The sequence below is a fragment of the Myripristis murdjan genome, chromosome 15, assembly GCF_902150065.1.
Source record: "Myripristis murdjan chromosome 15, fMyrMur1.1, whole genome shotgun sequence".
Taxonomy (NCBI): domain Eukaryota; kingdom Metazoa; phylum Chordata; class Actinopteri; order Holocentriformes; family Holocentridae; genus Myripristis; species Myripristis murdjan.
The window spans coordinates 3985366-4007479 of record NC_043994.1 but is presented as its reverse complement, the minus strand read 5'-3'; the positions used below and the strand labels follow the sequence as shown (position 1 = coordinate 4007479).

The following is a 22114-nucleotide window of genomic DNA, read 5'->3' as shown; positions in this document are numbered from 1 at the left end:
CATTCTAAATGCTGAGTAAATGCCCCAGTGTAATTGTTTTCAGTGTGGGAAAGCTTCTGAAACAGCATTTAGACCTTCACAGAACACTTAAAGTGTCCATAAACCCAGAATAAGAATAAAACATATTCCTCTTCCCACAGGTAATCAATATAGTATTGATCGATTTTGCCATTAACATGTCATCAATCAAAACATCAGTCATTAAATCCATTATATCAGAGGCAGGCTAGGGTGACAAGTAAAAGCTAATATCATAATATTATTATTGCAACATATCAACATATGTTGATATGTTGCAATATTAGATATCACAAAATGAACCCAACATTTAAGCAAATCTTGTTCAGAACTTGCCATTGCTGGGACTGCCATTGTTTAACTTACCACGAACCACAGTGCCAGTGATTCAACAAGATATTTCAACTAGTACTGAAATAAAACAATATGTCTGGAACGAAAAACATTAAATCAAAGAGGCACCTTAATTTCCATCAAGATAAGGAGGCTCAGTACTCAGGACATGTGGTCATTCCGCTTTGCAAAGGAAGGGGACCCTCGGCCACATGCATCAGCCCACCTTTAATCTGTCCAGTGCACACACACACACACACACACACACACACACACACACACACACACACACAAAACCTCATCAACAACAAATGCTCCAAAGCGATATTGTTCCGACACGTGCAGCATGATGTCACCTGAAGCTGACTGGGTCACGCCTCAGGGACACTCTCTAGGCTAAGCAGCTGTTTGGCCTTCAGGCTGCAGATAGGCTTGGCCCTGTGCTACCTGCCACGTGTCCGACGGAGAGCACAACACTTGGAGTGCTTTTTCTCAGCAGAGACAAGAGCATTGGATGTGACAGTCGCATGCTTTTGTGTGATTTAATGCGTTTGTTGGCATCAGAAACACTTGCCCTTCACTCACCACTTTAAAGTACAGCTGAGCTCTGGTGGAGTGCCGGGTGGAGCACTTCCCTGGGTGTTAGGAGTCCACATGGTGCTCAACATCCTCTGTGGTCGCTCTGTAAAATAACACTTTTACACCAACGCCAACAAAGCGGATTATATCAGCATATAAAACATAAAGTCCTGGTACTCGTTTTTTTGAGGAAATTAAGCGGCTCTTTTCTCCTTATTTTCCCTATTTGAATTAGAAAGTAGATCCGGCAGCCAGCATCTGCAGGAAACTTCCACATAGTAACCTTGCACCAGGGAGAAACGACCTTATAGCTCATTCACAAATAACTAATTACATGAAAAAAGTGGGTATTGGGACTTCTTTTTTATACTTGCTGAATCAACTTTGTATTTATGTGCCAATAGTGTTATTTTTGGAGCTTTTTGCTATTTAGTAATGGTAAAACAGCTCCCAATGTAACACTTTTAGCAGTGAATTTAAATATAGTGGATTATGCCAATATGAAAAAAATAAGTAATGTCTGCAGGAAACTTCCACATAGTAACCTTATGCCAGGAAGAAACAACCTGTTAGTGCTTTCACAAATAACTTTAATTGCTCAGGAGAATAAAAAAAGAGAATGAAAAGAGTACAGGGATTTGTTTGTTTTTACATCAGCAAAATCCACTTTGCTGGTGTGGCTTTATATGCTAAACGTGGTATTTAGGGAGCTGTTTTGCTATAGAAGTGAATGGAGAGATAGAAATCCAGTGTTGTGGATTATCGGCCCAGTGGAGCACAGAGCAGCTGATGAGGATGTTTCAGCACCAGTGGACTCACATCACAGCCAGGGAACAAGACAACACTCAACCAAAGTTGAATTTTGCTTTAATACAGCAAAAATGGCTCCACATTAGCTTTGCTTACCTCATTGTGTCACACACATGTTGCTTTAACATTTCTGAGGGACATTATGGCACCTATGATCTGTCCAACACTCCCTGACCCGATGTGGCTTTCAAGCACACCAAGCAATATCAAGCTAAAAACTTCCTCAAAGCCTTGCTTAGGTTCAAGCATTTTATTACCAAGGAAAATAATACTTCACCTTCATCATGCATGTGAATATATGCCATTACTCACAGTTTAGAGGACTATTCCACTTTATTAAAAGACCACCTTTACAATAGGTTGATAATTAGGTTGTAAACACTTCATAAATCTTTATGTTATAAAAATTATTACAAGTTATAAATGTCTTAATGCATTGGTGCAGGCTTACTGGTTGGTAAAATCAAGTAAAAGAAGCTAAGCAACTGGCAAGACCAGAGATGTAACAGAATGGAGGGAGTGCAGTAGTACCTTGATCTTGCCAAATAGTGAGCCTGCATCAGTGTTACAACTTGTTTATGAATGTTTATTAATGATTTATAGTGTTTACAACCTATTAATAACCCGCTTACACGCCATTCATAAACCCTTTCTATGGGTAGTCTTATTGTAAAGTGGTCCAGAGTATTCTGACCAACAAATTCAAACACAAGAGTCATAGCGATGGTTAACATACTGCACACCTTTAATAGGACTCACCTGACAGACAACATGGAATGAGCACATAATTGGATGGTTGAGTGTACGTGGTTCTCATTGTGGGCCTGACTCTTATACCTCACATGCTCATTCCAAAGTAAGGATAAAGGCAGGATAGTCAAAAAAATTAAATAAATACAACTGATCAAAACAATGCACATGACAAAAAATGATACGTGTTCTTTTGAAGCCGACTGTTCAGTCGATGTTATTTTATCTGGGGCAAGCGCGTGTGACAACGCAGAACATCACTTGTAAACAGCTGTCCATTGTCCATACACACTGACAGTGTGTTAAAAAAACTAAAATAAATAAAAAAGAACTTAAAAATGTTCAATTCCGATGAAACTGCATGTATCGCTGGCTTGGATGTTCTCCCGGCTCCAGGGTTTCCAGCTCCCGCGTTGTGACGTTTCACTTGAGCAGGTGTCGCAGCTGATCCTGCAGGTTCTTGGAGTGTTCCACGCTGAGCGGAGGAGACAAGAGGCGACACAGCAGAGTCAGTGCCCTGTCAGCACTTTATGTTATGGCTCTGTGTTTAGACGCTGATGCAAATCCATGTCCATCAACAAATGAATGTTTAGACTTACTTCTTCTGGATGGCCTCTTGTCTGGTTGATAGAGAGACACGACTATCAGTTCCTCAGTTTGACCACAAATTAATTTGTCTGCCACATTTTATACACATGAACGGCTCACGGGTACTTACTGATATTGTAAATGCGTGGTGATAATGGACATTTTTCTCAGACTCTGGAACACAGATGGTAAAGATGTTGGAATCCTGCCATCTTGTGACTATTGTGAAATGATCTAATTAGGGCAATTAGATCATTTCACTTCATTTGTACACCACAGATACTCCTTTTAAATACTTACATCCTCTGAGTGCAGAATGGCATCCTCCTGAATAACCATATTCCTGGCTGCTTGGCCAAGAAGCTGAAAAACAGACAACGAAATAGCCTATTATCAGCACTTCTTCCTAGCTAGCTGTCTATTTCTTGTGTGGCAAGGCTGCCACACCAGACTGCATTAGGAAACTTCGAAGTTTGATCTAGCTTTCCTTGCTGATAGAAATCCACAGCTAATGAAATGTCAGTAATAGCCGTGCTAATATCATTCAGGACCACTTTTCGATTCGGCATACAAATGAGCAACAATTACTTCAATAAAATTTCAATATTTCAATTTTCACGGATCATGTTCCCTGTATTCCCCCACCAAAATACAGTGTGGTAGGCGGTAGCAAGCAGTGTTAGCTGCGTTAGCTAAGGTTTTGTTAAAACATTGTTGCTTAGAACAATAATAATAATAAAATGCCATAAGACGCTCATATCTTGTCCTGTCGCCTTGCCGCAGCTCAGCGCAGTGAGCAAAGTGCAGCTCCTGTGGGCTGGTTACATTGTTTACCTCTTGGCTCCGCGATCCTTTCAGCACTTGCCGAGTCAGAGCGATCACATCCCCGCTACAAGAGCCCACTTTATCGGACAACAAACCTTTGACAGACTGCCCAAACCGCGGCTGGGACTCCGCGGAAGTCATTGTTGCTGTTGTGACTTAGCTAGTTAGCTACGGCACCTCGGCAGGGCCATAAAGGACTCCGTGTGTCATTCGCTACAGGGAGTGTGTGTGACGTGTATGGCCTGTGCCTGAGCACCTGCAGCTGCATGAAGCATGCTGAATACATACATGCGCTCAGTAGAAAGGCTGCTGTACATATACCTCACGATAATAAATAAATAAATAAATAAATAAATAATAATAATAAAAAAAAAGAATAAATTAAAGCTGCAAGCAGCGTTGGACGGGCCCTCGCCCCCCCGTGCACGTCGGGGACGGCGCGCGTGTCGAAGCGCAGACAATTCGTCCATGTGTTCCAGTTTTAAGGGTATTTTTCGGTGCTTTTATTGTGAAAGAGTTTTGGGCTTTTATTTTGAAAGGCCGCGGAAGTCCTAGTGTGTGACCGACAGGACTACTGGCAGCTGCTGCATGATCACACCAAAATGCAGGCACACACACTCACTCACTCACTCACTCACACAAACACACACACACACACACATACGCATGTGCACACATACACATGTGCACACACACACGTGCACACACACACGTGCACACACACACACACACACACACACACACACACACACACACACACACACACACACACACACACGACGCCAACAAAAACCCACTGGTAGTACATTCGCTGCTGGTGTCCCTCTGGCCACTAGCAGCGCCCCTCCAGCAGATGGCGCCCTTAGCATGTCCTAGTGTGTGACTGACTTGAGTACTGGCAGCTGCTGCATGTCATGATCACACCAAAATGCAGGCAGACAGAGAAATCCTCATTCAATCCAGTGGAGAAATCCAGAAAACCCACCCCTTTTTGAGGTGTCACAGCTCGGTCACCGTTTAAGTGACAGACTTGATTCAAAGTTTAAACGAGTCACGAGACTCGGATCTATAAATCTCCCATTTACATGATTTTGCTATCTTTTACCGTTTTTGAGTTATGACAGTTTTAGTTTGAGAGTGTTTTCTGCTCCCTCTGAGCTCTTACAATGGGTGTGTATTGCGCATTCCTGAGGCAGCTAGAGTGAGTCACATGTCTAGGCAGAGTGCAGAGCAGAGCACACCAGAGTCAAAAACGTTTGAAAACTCTTCACAGCTCCCACAAACTTGGTCCAATCCACATCAAAACTACATATTTTTGTAGGAATTTTTGTCCTCTTTCCATCTGCATAGTTTTCAAAGCCGTCAGACTTTTAGTTTAGACTCCAGGGGCTTAATTAGTGCCAAAAGTCAGCCTCTTCACACCAAACTCCATGGGAAAAAATGAGGTTTTGGCTCTGGTCACTCTGACTTGGAGGTCTTATAAAATCCAAACTAATCGAGTAATGACGAAATCCTTCAGAACTTTTGTTCAGCACTGTGTCCTCTGTCATCTGTGCAATTTTCAAGCCGCTGACATTTATGCCCTGGGAGGAGAAAGATTTTGTTCAAAGGCTGAATTTTGGGCGAGAACGTGACTTTGCAACACAAAATGCAGACTTCCTGTTGGTTTTAGGTCGGGGGTGTCAGCGCGTGAATTGTAGGGCTTGATGAGACCTACATTTCGGCGTTGGTTTGGTGTTTCTATCACATTCCTGTGGGTCGCAGGGGCTGCCTTTGTGTGCCTAGGTGGCGCTACCGAGCCCATTTTTGCACCTTGGGGGTCTGTTTGACCATTTTATCAAATTTTTCGCCAGACCTGGCCTGTGTGCCGAATTTGGTGAGTTTTGGAGCATGTTTAGGGGGGCAAATTAAGGGTTATTTAGACGTAATAATAATAAGAAGAAGAAGAAGAAGAAAAAACACTACAAAAACAATAGGGCTTCGCACTGTTCCAGTGCTCGGGCCCTAATAAATAAATTACAATGAACAACAACAAACAAACGTTTTGGAAAAGAAAGAAAGAAACCAAAACAGGAAAACCCTCACAGTCTGCTAACAACCTGGGATACATCTGATGTAATGGTTTTTGCCAACTTGTTTTTTTTCTGACTTTTGAAATTTCAAGAGTAGTCAAATATGTTTTAATATCAGAAAACAAATAGAGAGAGAGAGAGAGAGAGAGAGAGAGAGAGAGAGAGAGAGAGAGAGAGAGAGAGATTACAAACAGGATCTTTGACAGGACAGACACCACCATGTCCACCAGCCCTCTGGGACACTTGGCAGACAGTAGTGATACTATAGCAAATACCATGAAGAGCAGTAATACACTCACTATAATGACACTATTACCACTGAAAACCATGAGGCCCTGCACCCAGAAAAATACAAGTGCTAACTGGAACCAGAAATGGTTCTCCAGGGTGATGCCATGAGGAAACATTTTTGGTTCCACAAAGAACCTTTTAGCACGAGGTTCTTTAAAGAATCATTTCTGTAGATGGTTCTTTAAAGAATCCCCCAAGGTGCTTCAGAGAACCATCAAAAATAGTTCCCTTAGGAACCATAAATGGTTGTTTAAAGAACTTTAACAAAAATAGGTTCTCAATTTTTAAGAAAGTTTTTTTGTGGACCCAACTGGTCCATTAAAGATCCCTTTTTAATGGTTCTTTAGTAATTTTTCAGAATAAAAGGTTCCTTAGGCGTTTTAAATCAGATGATTGTGGTCAGGTTGAAAACCAACATGAACATGTTGTTGGCCGGTTCTCCACGTTCCTTTTTCCTTAATTGGGTTCCAGATGAAGTATTAAAAATGTCAGCTGTGACGCTGTGGCATTTCTCACTGTTTTCTGATGGTTTATAGAGCAAGACATTCATCCATTCACTGAGAAAATAAACTGCAGATTGATCCACAATGAAAAGAATTGTTGCTCCTGCTGCCACCAAATAACTCCAATAAACATGAGGAACCTTTAGTTCTTTAAAGAACCACCTAAAGTGTGAGAAGAACCAGCCCCTAAATAAAGAGGTCACTTTCAATTTGTGGTGGTTCTTTGTTGAACAGAGAACACTTTGAAGAACCATCTAAGAGGCAGTATTGTTTTGAGAGTAACACAGAAACATGGTGATCAGTTGTGTTTGGGATTCACACAGCCTGTTGAAGGTGACTGGCCGTATCTTGTGTAAACTGGGCTCGGCTCCAGGTGATAGCACGGCTCAGACACGCAGGGTCAAGGAGCTGCCATTGAAGGAGCCGGATAAAAGCCTGCAGCCTCGGGGCTTTCTGCAACGTCCTGTGCACCATGCCCTGCCGCCGCTGACGCCTCTCTCTGTCTTTCTGTCTGTCTGTCCCTCCAGCACAGCGATGGCTTGGTTTTTGTGTATTTTTATGTTTTTGGCAGTCGGGCTGGCTCTGATGCTGCTGCAGGTGAAGCTCAGGACGTCCCAGCGGGGCTCTCAGGAGCTTCCCAGCCTCCCGGCGCTGCCCATCATTGGCAGCCTGCTGAGTCTGCGGAGCTCGCAGCCGCCGCACGTGGTGTTCCGGGACCTGCAGGCCAAATACGGACAGACGTACTCTCTGATGATGGGCTCCCACAATGTGATCATAGTCAACCAGCACAGCCACGCCAAAGAAGTCCTGCTGAAGAAGGGCAAGATCTTCGCGGGAAGACCCAGAACTGTGGGTGACTCTCTCTCTCTCTTCCTCTAGTCTTGTTATCAATACTGATATTAGTCATATATTAGTAATATCTGAAGAGTTCATTTGCAAAAACAGATAAAAGCCATTCTTAAAATGAATACACCTTTTTCACTGATACTGCTTGGAGTACACACACACATACACACACACACACACGCACACAAAGCATGATTTAGGATAATAAACATTATGCCAGGCAAAATAAACATATAAAAAATAGAAATAAATATAAAGTAAATTTTAATAAAATTCAAAAAAGTTTAAAATGTTTTAGTAAATTGAAATGGAGATATCTGTTTTTGCAAATGAACTCTTCATCTGTTTTCCAGACAGATCTGAGGCCGAAAAGTGCCACAGAAATGACAAAGAAAATACAGTTCAGTCAAACAGGCAGCAAGTCTAAAATGCAGTCACTGACATCACAAAATGTGACATTGTTGCTTTAAAACCATTCAGGGAAGTGAAGTTCGGACTGACAGGTGGTGTACCGTCTGCTTTTATTTTGTCTTTCTTGCCTGTGAAAGGCAAAAAAAAAGAAGAAAATGACTAGAAAATGAGACAAAGAAAGAACAGAAAATTTGTAAATCATTCATAGAAATAACAAAAAAAAAAAAGAAAATCGGTTTTCAACATACTATAATACAAATGTTAAATACAAGACAATCACCATGAAGTTACCACAAAATTAATTAATTAATTAATTTTCCCAAAATTTTAAACTAAAGGAAACATCATGAATTTGCAAATTTCATGATCTTATTTGTTTGTTTTTTTGTTTGTTTGTTTGTTGTAATTTCATGGTGATTTCATTCCTGTGTCCAGAGCCCCTCCCCTCTCCCCCAGCCCACCAAGTCTTCTGGGTGATGTTCATCTGAGCCATTTGTGTTTCCCACTGGCCATCATAAGTTCATCCATATGTCACGCAGGTCACCACAGATGTGCTGACCAGAGATGGGAAAGACATTGCCTTTGGAGACTACAGTCCCACCTGGAGGTTCCACCGAAAAATCGTCCACGGAGCGCTGTGCATGTTTGGAGAGGGCTCCGCTTCCATCGAGAAGATCAGTGAGTACAGCCTCCAGACTGCAGCCATCAGGATGGAACGGACCACACCAGTGCCTTTATATGGCTCATTTACTAACACCACTTATTATCACTTGTTTATTTGTTTATTTATTATTTTAGGGGTTAGTGAATTAGCAAATTTGCAACAAAAAGAAGAAAAATTGCCAAAAAAGCTTAAAAACTACTATAAAATAAGTAAATAAATGAATGTATTAATCAATTAATTAGCCTGAGCAACTGACTTGTTTTGGTAATGAGCAAATTGGTGAGAAATGACCCTAAAATTAGGAATTAGTGAGAAGTTAAAAAAAAAAAAAAAATCTGAAAAAGTAAAACATTACTGGAAAATTAGACAAAAAATATTTTAAAAAGTAACAACAAAAAAGTTATTAAAAAAACAAGAAATTATTATGAATTATTAAACATTTATAAAACATTTAATGTCATAATACAAGATAATTATCATAAATTACCACAAAATTAACCCAAAAAGATTGATGAAAACAATAACTGAATAACATAAATTAATTTTATCTAATCACACTGACTTATCAAATCAAATTACAATAACTAACCTTAACGTAACATAACTGACCTCAGCGACATTAAATTAATTTAATCTAATTACATTAACTGACTAACATTAAATTTACTTTATCCTATCACATTAACTTCACTTTACTAGCAAAAATAAATGCTTTGTTCAGATTGGATGTGGAAAAAATATACTGTATCACTTCTCCAGACTTACCATACAACACAATGTAAATGTGAATATGTAAGATCACTCACTTGTCTACTTTATGTTCATATATCCTCCTTAGTGGTTATATATTGCATATTTATCAGTATTTCTGAATTTCACACTAACATAACATATCACAGCAACACATCCCAGTATGAGCTGACATGGCTCAGTGTAACATGACATGATGCATCCATGCTGCTCATTCCTGTCCAGTCTGTCGAGAGGCCGGGTCCCTGTGTGTCATCCTGTCTGAGGCGGCGTCCAGCGGCCTGGCTCTGGATCTCTCTCCAGAGCTGACCCGGGCCGTCACCAACGTCATCTGCTCGCTCTGCTTCAACTCGTCCTACCGCCGAGGAGACCCCGAGTTCGAGTCCATGCTGCGCTACAGCCAGGGCATCGTGGACACTGTGGCCAAGGACAGCCTGGTGGACATCTTCCCCTGGTTACAGGTGCATGACTTACAGAACACTGAAGAGGAGGCATAAAGGTGCGCCTCCACTGTGGGGTGGACTGGGACTTTGAAGCAAAGATGCAGCACACAGAAACAGAGCACATGTAAAGGTGCAACATGTAACATATATATCAGTGTCAAATTAATTGTGACATCTTAGTAAAGTTACTGTGAGGTGACTGGACTCTGTTTCATGCCAGTGCTAATGTTAGTGCTTGTGTTTTATAAAATTAAGACCACACTTCCCATGATCCCTGGTGCTTCCTGTCACACAGAGGAAGCTGCTTCTTGCTCTGTTTGCGCTGGAAGACCTTCTCCTGAAGCATTCCCTGTTGAATCCAACACTCAGTGCCTCTGGGAGTCATACACCTACTCTTGTTTCAAAATTCACATGGTAAAAGTGGAGTGATGTTACAATGCTAGATATGGCACCTTTAAGAGAGTAACAAATAGGGATTGGGGATTATTTAAACATAACAGAGCTGACACTTTCATATTAGAAGTAGAGTTAACAAAGATATCAAAATATGAGGATGCACAACGTATATGCAGGAAAATGCTACTGAGTGCTGGATACTGGCTGGATATCTGGATGCTCCAAATGCTAAGCATGAGCTATTTTTCAGAATGTTAGCTGGGGGGAAGTCCAGCTCAGTGGCAGGAGGCTAACAGTTAGCATTTGGAGCATCCAGCCAGTATCCAGCACTCAGTAACACTGAGAGGAAGATAGCACCACTACTGTCCTACAGAACAGCTGTTTTAAGCTGCAGCTGTTCTGTCTGTTCTCATTGTTGTTATAATGATGAATTGCTCATGATTAATATTTCTCCCTCAGGTTTTTCCCAGTGTAGAGCTGCGTCTCCTGAAGCATTGTGTTTCAATCAGGGACAGTCTTCTTCAGAAGAAATATGATGAACACAAGGTAGGCCTCTGTGTCCAGCAGCATCCTGCTCTGTGCAGGTGGAGGATACGCTTGAGAGGGATAGACTGTACCTGTTATGGCTAAACTGCTGCATGCATGCATAGATGTGTATGTATCCGTGTGGTCCAGGCAGACTACAGTGACCATGTGCAGAGAGACCTGCTGGACGCCCTGCTGAGAGCCAAGCGCAGCGCCGAGAACAACAACACGGCTGAAATCGGCGCAGAGTCGGTGGGCCTCAGCGACGACCACGTCCTCATGACCGTAGGTGACATCTTTGGAGCCGGCGTGGAGACCACCACCACGGTGCTCAAATGGGCCGTCACCTACCTTATCCACCACCCACAGGTAGGGCCGAGGCAGCAGGGGTGTGTGTGTGAATCACAAATCGAGCCACCACACAGTGCCGTCGTATAGGGGGGAAAGGTGATGACAATTCTAAGGCCCCACTAGGGCCCACACACAGTTAAAAAAGTGGCAATGAATGGGGTAGAGGGGCCCACACCGATATTCTTTCAGGGGACCCAGAATTCCTAGCAACTGCCCTGCCGCCACATCTGGAGATTAGAAAGAAAAACTGTTTTTAAAAAAAAATTGCAAGGAAATTACACATGAATCACGTTCAAAGGGTGAAATATGACCTTTCAAAATAAAAGCCCTACATCAGGCTCCTAGGTTTCAAAAGGTTAAAAAACCTTAAAAACTACTAGAAAATAAGTAAATAAATAAATCAATTAATTAATTAGCCTAAGCAACTGACTTGTTTTGGTGATGAGCAAATTGGTGAGAAATGACCCTAAAATTGGGAATTGGTGAGAAGTAAAAGAAAAAAAAAAAAAATCTGAAAAAGTAAAAAATTACTGGAACATTAGACAAAAAAAAATTATAAAAACAAGAAATTATTATGAATTATTAAACATTTATAAAACATTTAATGTTATAATTCGAGCACATTATGAAATGAAACAGAGTTTTTTTGGTTCCTGAAAAGTTGTGCTTCCAGTGGGAAAAGTGTACAGTGTTTATGTGCTGTGTGTGTGTGTGTGTGTGTGTGTGTGTGTGTGTGTGTGTGTGTGTGTGTGTGTGTGTGTGTAGGTGCAGAGGCGTATCCAGGAGGAGCTGGACAGTAAGATAGGGGGGGACCGGACCCCACAGCTCAGTGACAGAGGCAGTCTGCCCTACCTGGAGGCCACCATCAGGGAGGTGTTACGTATTCGTCCTGTGGCCCCTCTGCTTATCCCCCACGTGGCCCTCAGTGACACCAGGTACCACATGACTACATTTACTCACCCTCCTGTTTTTTATCCTTGTGACAAAGGAGAGACAAACAGGATCCTGGTGCTGACCTTGCCGTGTGTTTCTCTCTCCAGCCTCGGGGAATTCACGGTGAGGAAAGGAGCTCGAGTCATCATCAACCTGTGGTCTCTGCACCACGACGAGAAGGAATGGAAAAACCCAGAGCTCTTTGACCCTGGTGAGGCTGAGCTCCCATGCCATCATTCAGTCATCATTCATCATCATTCATTCACTCACTCACATGTTGTACCAATAAAGCGTTAGCCAATTTAACTGTCTAAAAGTGACAGTTAAATGACTTTCCAGGACCATCTTTGGCCTCTACCAGGGCCAACTGCACATTTTCACCCTCTGCACGGCTGGATAAACAGTCAAACATTCACTTCAGAACATTCTGAATGGAATGTACAGTTGCAGTGTTTGTAGACAGTACCTTAGCCGAGAGCCTCCGGCTACACGTGTGAATTGTGAACTCAGATCTAACTCAGCATTAATAAACGCTGCTTTGAAGACAGGATACATATCTGTCGTTATGGATAGCCTGGGGCTTCAGTGAGGGCAGTGCCAAACAGGCCCGTCTAACATAACTAAGTACTAATTTTCAAGTTTTTTTTGCTTCCTAACCTCAGCAGCATAGCCCCCGGCTGCGTATTTTTTTCTCCCCATACAATGCTACTAATATGCCATTGTACACTTGAGAGTTGACTGACAAAAAAAAAGAAAAGAAAAGAAAAGCAGGATAAGCACATTAATTGGTGGACAACTGGTAGATTACATGCTTACAACACTCAGCAAAAAAGTCCAAAGTTAATGAATTCTTAGACAAAAAAAAAAAAAAAAAAAAAGCACTGAATCCTTGTCATTTTTTGGCATTTCTATGCCACTGGGTGTTGTTTATTGTTCACTGTCTGTTTTCTTGTGTTTATGATTGTCTTTTTGTACACGATGTGCTGCTGTACTGTCCTCGTTTATGATATTTATGTCTGAGAGTCTACCATAACAAATTCCTATCAACTTGTTGACATGGCAATAAATCTAAATCTGAATCTGATAAAGGTCAACTTGTCGGCTAACATTAACTGGATGCTAAAAAATATACACACATTGGTATCGACCTCAAACGTCTCATCAGCTGAAGCTGAAATGTAAGGCTGGTCATTTGGACCACAATGTAAGACGGCAGCTGAGTGAAGTGATGTCCTGTGTTTCCTCTCTGCAGGACGCTTCCTGAACAAGGAGGGCACGGGCTTGGTGATCCCGTCACCCAGCTACCTGCCGTTCGGTGCCGGGGTGAGGGTGTGTCTGGGGGAGGCCTTGGCCAAGATGGAGCTCTTCCTCTTCCTGTCCTGGATCCTGCAGCGCTTCACCCTCACCGTGCCGGCAGGCCAGCCGCTGCCCAGCCTGGAGGGCAAGTTCGGCGTGGTCCTCCAGCCGGCCAGACACAAAGTGAACGCCACGCCCAGACCGGGATGGGGGGGGGGCAAGGCCCCATCATGCTAACATCATCTCTGACTGTTTTTCCCCCACTCCCTCTAGAGCAGTGTTTCTCCACCACGTGGCCCGCACGTCTGGAGGTTTTCAGTCTGACAAAATACCACAGTGGGCTCATTCCACTGTGAGGCCCCTCCTCCCCGGTTGCAGGTGTTTATCAGTGAGATCAGGCTGCTGCAAAATGGAATGCTGCTTTGGTTGGAATGAAAACCGGCAGTCTTGGCACGATTCAAAGCCACTGCTGTTGAATGTTTTTGTGACACAGACTCCCAGACAGAACACATTAGGACATCAGAGCCCCATTTGATGACATGTTGTCCTAAGGATCCATATCACAAAGTGTTTGTTGTGTAGTGTTGAACTGTAGAGCTGTCTACTTTATGATGAAAAGAGTCACATTTTGTAACTGCAATAATTTCTGTTGAATTATGATAAAAATTAGCTTTTTTAAACAAGGAAGCACTGCAAATGCTGTCTATTTCTGCTGTCCAGTCACTTTGACTGTCATTGTGTGCACATACAGCTTTTATTCACTGACGAGTAAAGACGGACTCTGGAAAGTGGTGTTATTTTACACACACACTTGAACATGAAACAGACAGAAAACAGTCCATTTTGCAGCTAACTTTGTTTCGAGTCAACACAGACGCTAAAACACACTTTTGAATGTGTCTTTTTCTGTCAATCTACAAGTCAATGAATGAAACCAAGTTCACTGTCAACAGACCTTCACCATTCAATGCATCAATGGTCGATGTGTAGTTACTATTCAATACATAACATATGGGGTTGATATTAAAATTGTTACATCCTATATTAGTCATCAAAACACAAATAAGCAACAGCATGCACAAATGGTTCTCCGCATCTTTTAATAACCATTTTTTGTCGTGTTTTATACAAAATGTGACAGAAAAACAGAAAAATATAATTTCACTTAGCGGATAATAAAGAGAGCTTATATACAGATGTAGCACCAGAGGTTGAAAGACCACTGTTCAATGCTGCATATGGAAAAGTGCTGAACTGACATAATCGGGGGATATTGCACCCAGTGCACTGTATTGTTTTGGTTTCACTGGCAGCTTCCCCACTATTTTAATACAATTACAGATGGAGTGTATCCTTGAGCTGCAGTCAAGTCTGTCATTCCCTTTCTACTATTCTAGGAGAAAACAGCACGCGCTCTACCACAAAACCACGTCATCTGTCTGCGAGGACACATTTCAGTCCACATTCAGTTTATCTTTGCAACAAACCTGGGTCAAATTCAAAACAGAATCTGCAGAAAATGCATGTTAAATGCAACCGTCCCACATGGGAGAGGATTCTCAACTGATTCTTGGAAAAAAAAAATGTTGCAAAGTATTTTAACACAGGTCTGCGCGCAGAGCTTTTTTTTTTTTTTTTTTTGGCAAACTCCATGAACACAAATGCTGCATAGACTATTAACCATATTAAACAGTATGCATTGGTTAATTGATTCATCTCACTTACTCAATAATCAACTGTAAGTCAAAGGAGACTGAAACCGTTGAAGTAGTACACCTAAATATCCTCTACTGAAAAGCTACATAAGGCTACATTATTATGGCACAATGACATCCTACAGGGACGTCTGTTTTCACAACTTGTGTTGCATCTGTGTTGGGCAGCTGGAGATACACACCAGCAGACACGTTGAAAGTAATCATTCCAGGGTTAATAAATAGCTTACATTTCAGAATCAAAGCACTTTCCCAAAACCTCTATTTAGTACATTTTGGACTGTTGCCCTATTTACAAACTGACTACAGGACAATAATGAGAAATGATCTCTGAGTAAGGGCAAAAGATAATTTGCTAGAAAAATGATCCTGTTTGAGGAATTCATAATAAAACAGGAAAGACTCCTTGTGGTGAAGTATAGTGATGATTTTCCAAACCGTCTTGTGATTTTACTCAATTTTTAAGAAACCTGAAGGACCATCCCAGTGATTTTCATGTTTGGCCTGTTAAGTACAATTCACCCACATTTTACTTGGCAACAAACCATTCTGTTGATGGTTGTGTTGGGTTGCCTTTAGGTCTGAATTGTACAACACAAATATATTTGCATTGCCTTGCCTAACTTAAAGGTAAAGATTACGCAAAATACAGTCAAAATCCTTTGATTTTTAAATCTTAATATTTGGCTGAAACAGACACCTTATAATGTTCTGATTCTGTGGCTAACAAAGTTGTCAACATTCATAAATCACACAACTGATAACCGACAGTGTCAAGCAAAAATTTTCACGGAGATTAAGTTCTAAGCATTTGACCCAATTTCACGTCCTGAAAACCCAACAGTGCTGCTGCTTTAATGTGAACGACTAATGTGAATGACTTTATTATGGTGATGGAATACTGGTGTGAAGAAAGTTTCAAGTCTCTGAAAGTTCATTTTCACATCATAGTGGAATGAATGGAAACCAATGGCTGGAGAAAAGGGAGGAAAAATTCAACTGGAGTTCTAAAATGAAGTATACACTGCAAAAACTCAAAATCTTACCAAGAATATTTGTCTTATTTCTAGTCAAAATATCTCATTACACTTAAAATAAGACATGATCACCAAAGACGTAAGTTGTTTTTAGACAATTTTCACTTGTTTCAAGTGAATTTTCAATTGAAAATTTGCTTGTTTCATTGGCAAAATTTGCCAGTGGAAAAGGTGAAAATTCACTTGAAACAAGTGAAAATTGTCTAAAAACAAGTTATTTCTTTGGTGATCATGTCTTATTTTAAGTGTAATGACATATTTTGACTAGAAATAAGACAAATATTCTTGGTAAGATTTTGAGTTTTTGCAGTGTATACATTTTATAAATATTACGCTAAACATACAAAATCACTGGTATGGTCCTGTAAGGCTACATAATACAACTTTTAAACATTAAAATAAACAAGTGCACTTGTGCTTTGTAGGTGCTTAGGGCAAGGAGAAGATGTTGCATCAACAATGGAGGAGAGCAACACAAACAAGGGCAGTGACACTAAACGTTCACCAACACTGAACATCAACACTGCTTTTGTGATGAGTGGCAAGTGCTGGCATGTCAACTTGCCCAACTTAAAGGGAGGAGGGAGACATCAACAATACATTTCATACCTACAGGCAAAAAGTTGCATAAAGTAACTTTAAGTTCTTGGAAAATGTTTTGTCACACTTTTCTATACGCTCCAAACCTGCCCAACACACCGTTGTTAGTCAAATAAACATACACATGTACACACACACACGAAACCCCTGAGCATCAAAGTTACATTAATGCATTCAACTACTGTCCTGCAGCGTCACTTCACAGCTGCAGAAGCCGGCTTACACTGGATTACCTAAGAGACTGTGGGTCTGTATCCAGATTTGTGTGTTGATCCATGTTTTCATGGGTGTCTGCATCTGTAATATGTTCAACTGTCTGGAGACCACAGCGGTCACATGGGTCCTCCACTTCCTCCATCTCCTCCTCCTCCTCTTCTCTTCCGTGAAAGCCTTGTTGATCCCACAATTCCTGGCCATCGCACACTTCGATTCCAGAATCGCCCGTGAAACGCCGGTACCGTCCTGTGGTCGACTCCTTGTTGCTGGGGTGTGAGGGGCTATGAAGCTGGGTCTGGCCGGCCTCTGGAGCTGCGGCCAGCAGGGCGTCAGATGCGTTAGCTGCGTCAGGCTGGGGGTGAAGACTGGGAGGGCATTCGGGTGGGTTGGCAGGTACGGTCACAGACTGGAGGGGGCTGTAGGGAGGAGGAGGCGTGGCTGGCCGGTTGACTACTTCCTCATATGCCGGCAGCAGGTAGTCAGGTAAGAATCCTGAGGAATAAAAGAGCAAACACAAAAATGTGCAAAGAACAGAGTGATGTGTAATTGACATTCCTGTTAAGGCGGACACCACCAATGATCATTTTTCAGAATTGATGCTAGTAAAGAGGATTTCAAAGGCCTAAGAAGTCAGATGTATTTTTTTTATAAACCATAGCTGGTTAGCAAGCTACCATGTCCATTTATTTGTCCATTCTGTGCTCCTTGTTATTCTCCTCCTCCACTTTTGTCAACAAAAGTGGAGGAGGAGAATAACTCCCATCATGTGTGACAGGTCATGGTCAGTGTTTTTTTTTTTTTTTTTTTTTTTTCTAAATTACACTTACCATGTTCAGGTCATAGAAAATGTGGGGAAAATGTACTTTGTTTATAGGAAAACTTTCAAATGTCAAATTATTTTGAAGGAATTAGGAAAGCCCATTCATTTCTCCCACATCATGATATCTGAAGCCTATTAAGTAAACTGGTGATTATAGGCAGCAATTCCATCATGTTGCCTAGTATTGGCTTATTATGAAACTGTTTCATCAACTGTGTTGGCTCATTTGGTCACATTATGCACTGCATACTCATTCTAAAAAACAGAAAACCTGTAGAATATATTGAAGCTCATTCATTTTTAAACACTTTTTCAGTGACCCTCAAAAACAACTTATTTAAGATGGGCTAATAGATAGCAAGTGATACTGACTGAGATAGAGGGGCAGTTGTGTGTGGTTGTGGGCCTCCCTGTAGGCAATGAGGTTGATCTCGTTCTGCCGACGCTGCTGCTGGAAGCGCTGCTTGGAGCGTCGGTGCTGACACAAACAGCAACATGTCAGGATAATAATCAGAGTCCACACCAACCAAAACCCTGTAAGGTGGGGACAGACTTAGGAAGACAAATACAAACAAACATGTATGCAAACACACTTTACCTAGCAAATGAAACTGCTGTCAAGTAGGAGAGAGCAAAACGTTTTGGGGGAGGCTAGATGCAGCTCTCAGGTTACAAGTAGCCCTAAACAGGCTTCCAGTTCCAGTTGGCTGCTACCACTGCCTTGCCTGAAAGATCCTTTGAGGAAAAAAACTAGACAGTGAGCCACAAAGCACTCGCTTATCTTTACAAACACCAGTGAGTGATCTGAAGGGCTGTCAAGTGCTTATTAAAAATGGTACAAGGCTGCTGCAGTAACATGAGAGACAAGCAGGCTGCCAGCCACCACCAGCTCCACCAGTAAACAAGTCCACACACCCAGTGACACATCAGAGTCAGCGCCAGGCTGCACTGGGACAACTGGGACTGTCTCCAAAACTGTTTTCAAGACTTCAACATTTTGGTCCATGTTCAGTGCCTACCATAAACTGATCAATGTGTGACTTGAGGTTACTCTTCACAACATCAGGCAAAAATGAAAGTGGACTGTATGTCTTACAAATATGTAAAATTTGCAGTCATATGGTGTCCTAAAAACCCAAAGAGCAGTAGTCACGTAAGCAGTGAACCAGAAATGACATTTTTTTTTTTTTAATCTTGATGCATTTGCCCTTAACCGCCATGGTTCTGTTTTGCAAGGATGTGCATTACAGATCTGAGTAAAATACACTGCCTATCTACAGGCTCGTGGATTTTCAGTGGCAGTGCACATGCCAAAATTAGGTATTTAGAATTTTATGACTGCCTTCATATTAACAGACTTTTAATATCACTTTTACATGCAGTATATCATACTGATGTCTTTTGCACAAGCTCTTGTATACTAAACCTCCTTTTGTATATTTCTTTCATGTAATTGTGCTCTGTATACTTAATTGACTTTTGAATTGCACTACATAGCTGTGGTATTCACTTAGTCACAGTGCAAACTGTCAACACCTGCCTATTTTTATTGTTGTTAGAATTTTTGTCTATAACATGCTGCAAAGTAATTGCCCTTTTGGGACAATGAATAAACTTAATTAACTAACTGACTAATAATACAGGTAAACTTACACTAAAAATTCAGTCCTAAGCTCAGATTATACTTTGATGTAATGAATTTCACCACTAATGCCTACAACGGAGCAGCTGTCAGAGATAGTGCTGCCTGTTAAGATGTATGCCATTTTCAATAGATACTACAAAACTGAAACAACGCCAGAATGTTTTGACCATGGCTTTAAATGCAGATTTGGCCTTATGACAAAATCACTGTGTTGACTGCATATGTAATCCTTGCTCATATTATTTATGGAGTGGCATGCAGTACTTTGGAACATTCAAACATTTTAAATGGTGAATAAAAAGGAGAGGTCACTCACACCACAGTTCATAGTAGTAGGTGCAGCACTGCATCTCTCCACAGCAGTGACCCGTCTCACAAATGTAGCTCTGGTTGTTCAGCCCTTGGCACACCAACTTGGTCTGGGAAATACAGAACAGCACACACAATGGTCACACTCATGGTCCTCAACAGTCTACTGCAACAATAGCTACCATATAGCAATATTATGTAGCAAAAAATACAATATGGGGATTTTGGGAATGCATTTTATGATATTTACCGTTTCACTTTACTTCAGGTGCATTATGTTGCAATACAAGAGGATTATCAACCCACCAAGACTTGATCAAGGTCTTTTACAACACAAACACCAGAAATTTGCAATCAGTTTAATCATTTTATTAAGTATGTAGCTGCTCCAAATACAACTGCCCTCTGTATTTTTAGCACACTGTGCTTATTTCACGCTGATTCTAATGAGTATCACGCGGACTCAATGTACATTATGATGCTTATGAGTACAGTTTCATAAAAGTGTTAACATAAATACAATAAATTGGAGGGATGCTGTGAAGCATCTGGCATACTAATTCTCCTCAAACACAGAAACAAATATAGAGGCTGTACTGAATGCACTGCCAGCCCTTGCAATAATCCAAACATGGCATATTGTTCATATCACGCAGACGTACACGCATTGGCAAACTGCACTTCATATTGTCCTAAGGATTTTGTAGGATCCTAATCAAATGATATGTCAAATGTTTCAAATTACCTGTCGGATGCCCAATAAGAAAGACATGGCTTCATCAGTAGGACAATCTACCTCACAGAATAAACCAAGAAGGAGGTACAGGAGGAGGAGGGTGAAGAGGAAGGTTTAATGTAGAAGCTGTTCTTGTGGAAGAGGATACCAGCAATAGAGTGAGCTCAGCAGCGCATAAGCTGTCTGGACCCGACTCAGCAGACCCTCTCTGGAATTGGACGCTCAACATGTTGCCAAGGAATGTAAGTAAACAACCCCTGAATGCACGCACACACACACACACACACACACACACACACACACACACACACACACACACACACACCAATTCCCTTCCTTCAGATATGTTCTGTCACACACTCAGACACACACCACACTCGTGCAGCACTTTCTTGCTTGGCAACATTAGTTAGCAGCCCTTCTCTGTTCCTGGCTCTGATCTCAAATCTTCAGTGTTTCCTGCTAGACCAGTCTGACTTTGAAATTGACTGAAAAAAAAAAAGGGCTGAGGCAGCCAACTGCATAAGCATAACCATATGCATTTTATTTTACTTCCTCATACTCTGACTATAAGATATTGAATCCTTAATTCACAGCCTCAAGAAACCTTTTTTAATCTTTATTCCAAGTCATGAACAAAGATAACATTATTTACAACTGTATGAAGCAAAAAAATACAATAAAATAAACAGCAGGGCAAAAGAGAGAAATACAGCAAAAACGAAAGACGTACCAAAAAAGAAAAACGATTAAAAATAATAATAAATTAAGTTTAAAAAATAAAACCCAGCATATGACAATAATTTCACTTAAAGGGCTTATTTTTAATTTCTCCAACATTATTTAAAAAATTGCACAGGTTGTTTTCATGAATACATTTTTTTTTTTTTTAATATTCTCATGTGTTAATGTGGGATTTGACAGGAAGTAAAATTAAGTTGCTAAGGAAAATGGCTTATCGTCTTTGTTACTATAATCATAGACACAAAATACAATGTTTCTGTAGAAAAGAGTAAAAATCCGAGAAAATGTTGCTAGCAAGTAAGTTGTTAAGATCTTTCCACGGCGGTTTGCTTCCAGTGTTACAGTGATTTCCCTTCAGCACACAGAAGGTCAAAGTGCTGCCTGGAGCTGCTGAGCCCAGCCGGACTGTCTGCCGGAGCCGTGTCCCAGCGCCGTCGAGCCCACACTCACTAGCCTGCTCTCACTCTCTAGTTTCACGGCGCTGTCCCAGCACTCATACCTCTGACTGTTGCTAAAAGCACAGGCTCAAGCTACTGCCACCGCCAGCTGTTAGTAACGCCATAATACGAGAAACAGAAACTGCACTCAAAATAAGACAGCTAACAAGCTAACGTAGCTAGCTAGCAACCAAACTCTAACGCTAACGGGTTACTTTACCTCTGCCACTGTCGCCGCTATCGTAGGATTATCTCGTCCAGTGTTGAACTTCAGTAAACCCATTGCTAAAAAAATCTATTCTTCTTTAATTCGTGAACCGTTCATTAAAAGTGACATTGTTTCCAAAATGTCCTCCTGTGCGGATTGCTGGTAGCGTAACACCGCAAACAAAACAAGGAGAGTTTAAAAAACTTCACCAAAGTCTCTCGTAAGCCTGCCCCTTTGTCATTCTGCCATTGTTCTACTCGTCT

The 22114-nt window shown here is 41.4% G+C and overlaps 3 protein-coding genes across 3 annotated transcripts; 1 reads left to right on the top strand and 2 right to left on the bottom strand.

The window, feature by feature from the left end:
- Positions 1-2462: 2462 nt before the first annotated feature.
- On the bottom strand, positions 2463-4092 carry borcs7 (BLOC-1 related complex subunit 7). Its single transcript, XM_030069883.1, has 5 exons — positions 3913-4092; positions 3379-3441; positions 3209-3252; positions 3090-3110; positions 2463-2965 (listed from the first exon to the last, which is right to left on the bottom strand). Exons 1-5 carry the CDS (start codon positions 4042-4044, stop codon positions 2914-2916), a joined length of 312 nt encoding a protein of 103 aa, XP_029925743.1. The 5' UTR covers positions 4045-4092; the 3' UTR covers positions 2463-2913.
- Positions 4093-7245: 3153 nt separating this feature from the next.
- On the top strand, positions 7246-14742 carry cyp17a1 (cytochrome P450, family 17, subfamily A, polypeptide 1). Its single transcript, XM_030070393.1, has 8 exons — positions 7246-7618; positions 8566-8704; positions 9666-9901; positions 10739-10825; positions 10955-11173; positions 11921-12090; positions 12196-12299; positions 13341-14742. Exons 1-8 carry the CDS (start codon positions 7304-7306, stop codon positions 13619-13621), a joined length of 1551 nt encoding a protein of 516 aa, XP_029926253.1. The 5' UTR covers positions 7246-7303; the 3' UTR covers positions 13622-14742.
- A 1678-nt stretch (positions 14743-16420) lies between these two features.
- wbp1la (WW domain binding protein 1-like a) lies at positions 16421-22114 on the bottom strand. The gene is made up of 4 exons (XM_030070394.1): positions 21864-22114; positions 19734-19836; positions 18145-18306; positions 16421-17444 (listed from the first exon to the last, which is right to left on the bottom strand). The coding sequence occupies exons 1-4, from the start codon at positions 21924-21926 to the stop codon at positions 16966-16968; spliced, it is 807 nt and encodes a 268-aa protein (XP_029926254.1). The 5' UTR covers positions 21927-22114; the 3' UTR covers positions 16421-16965.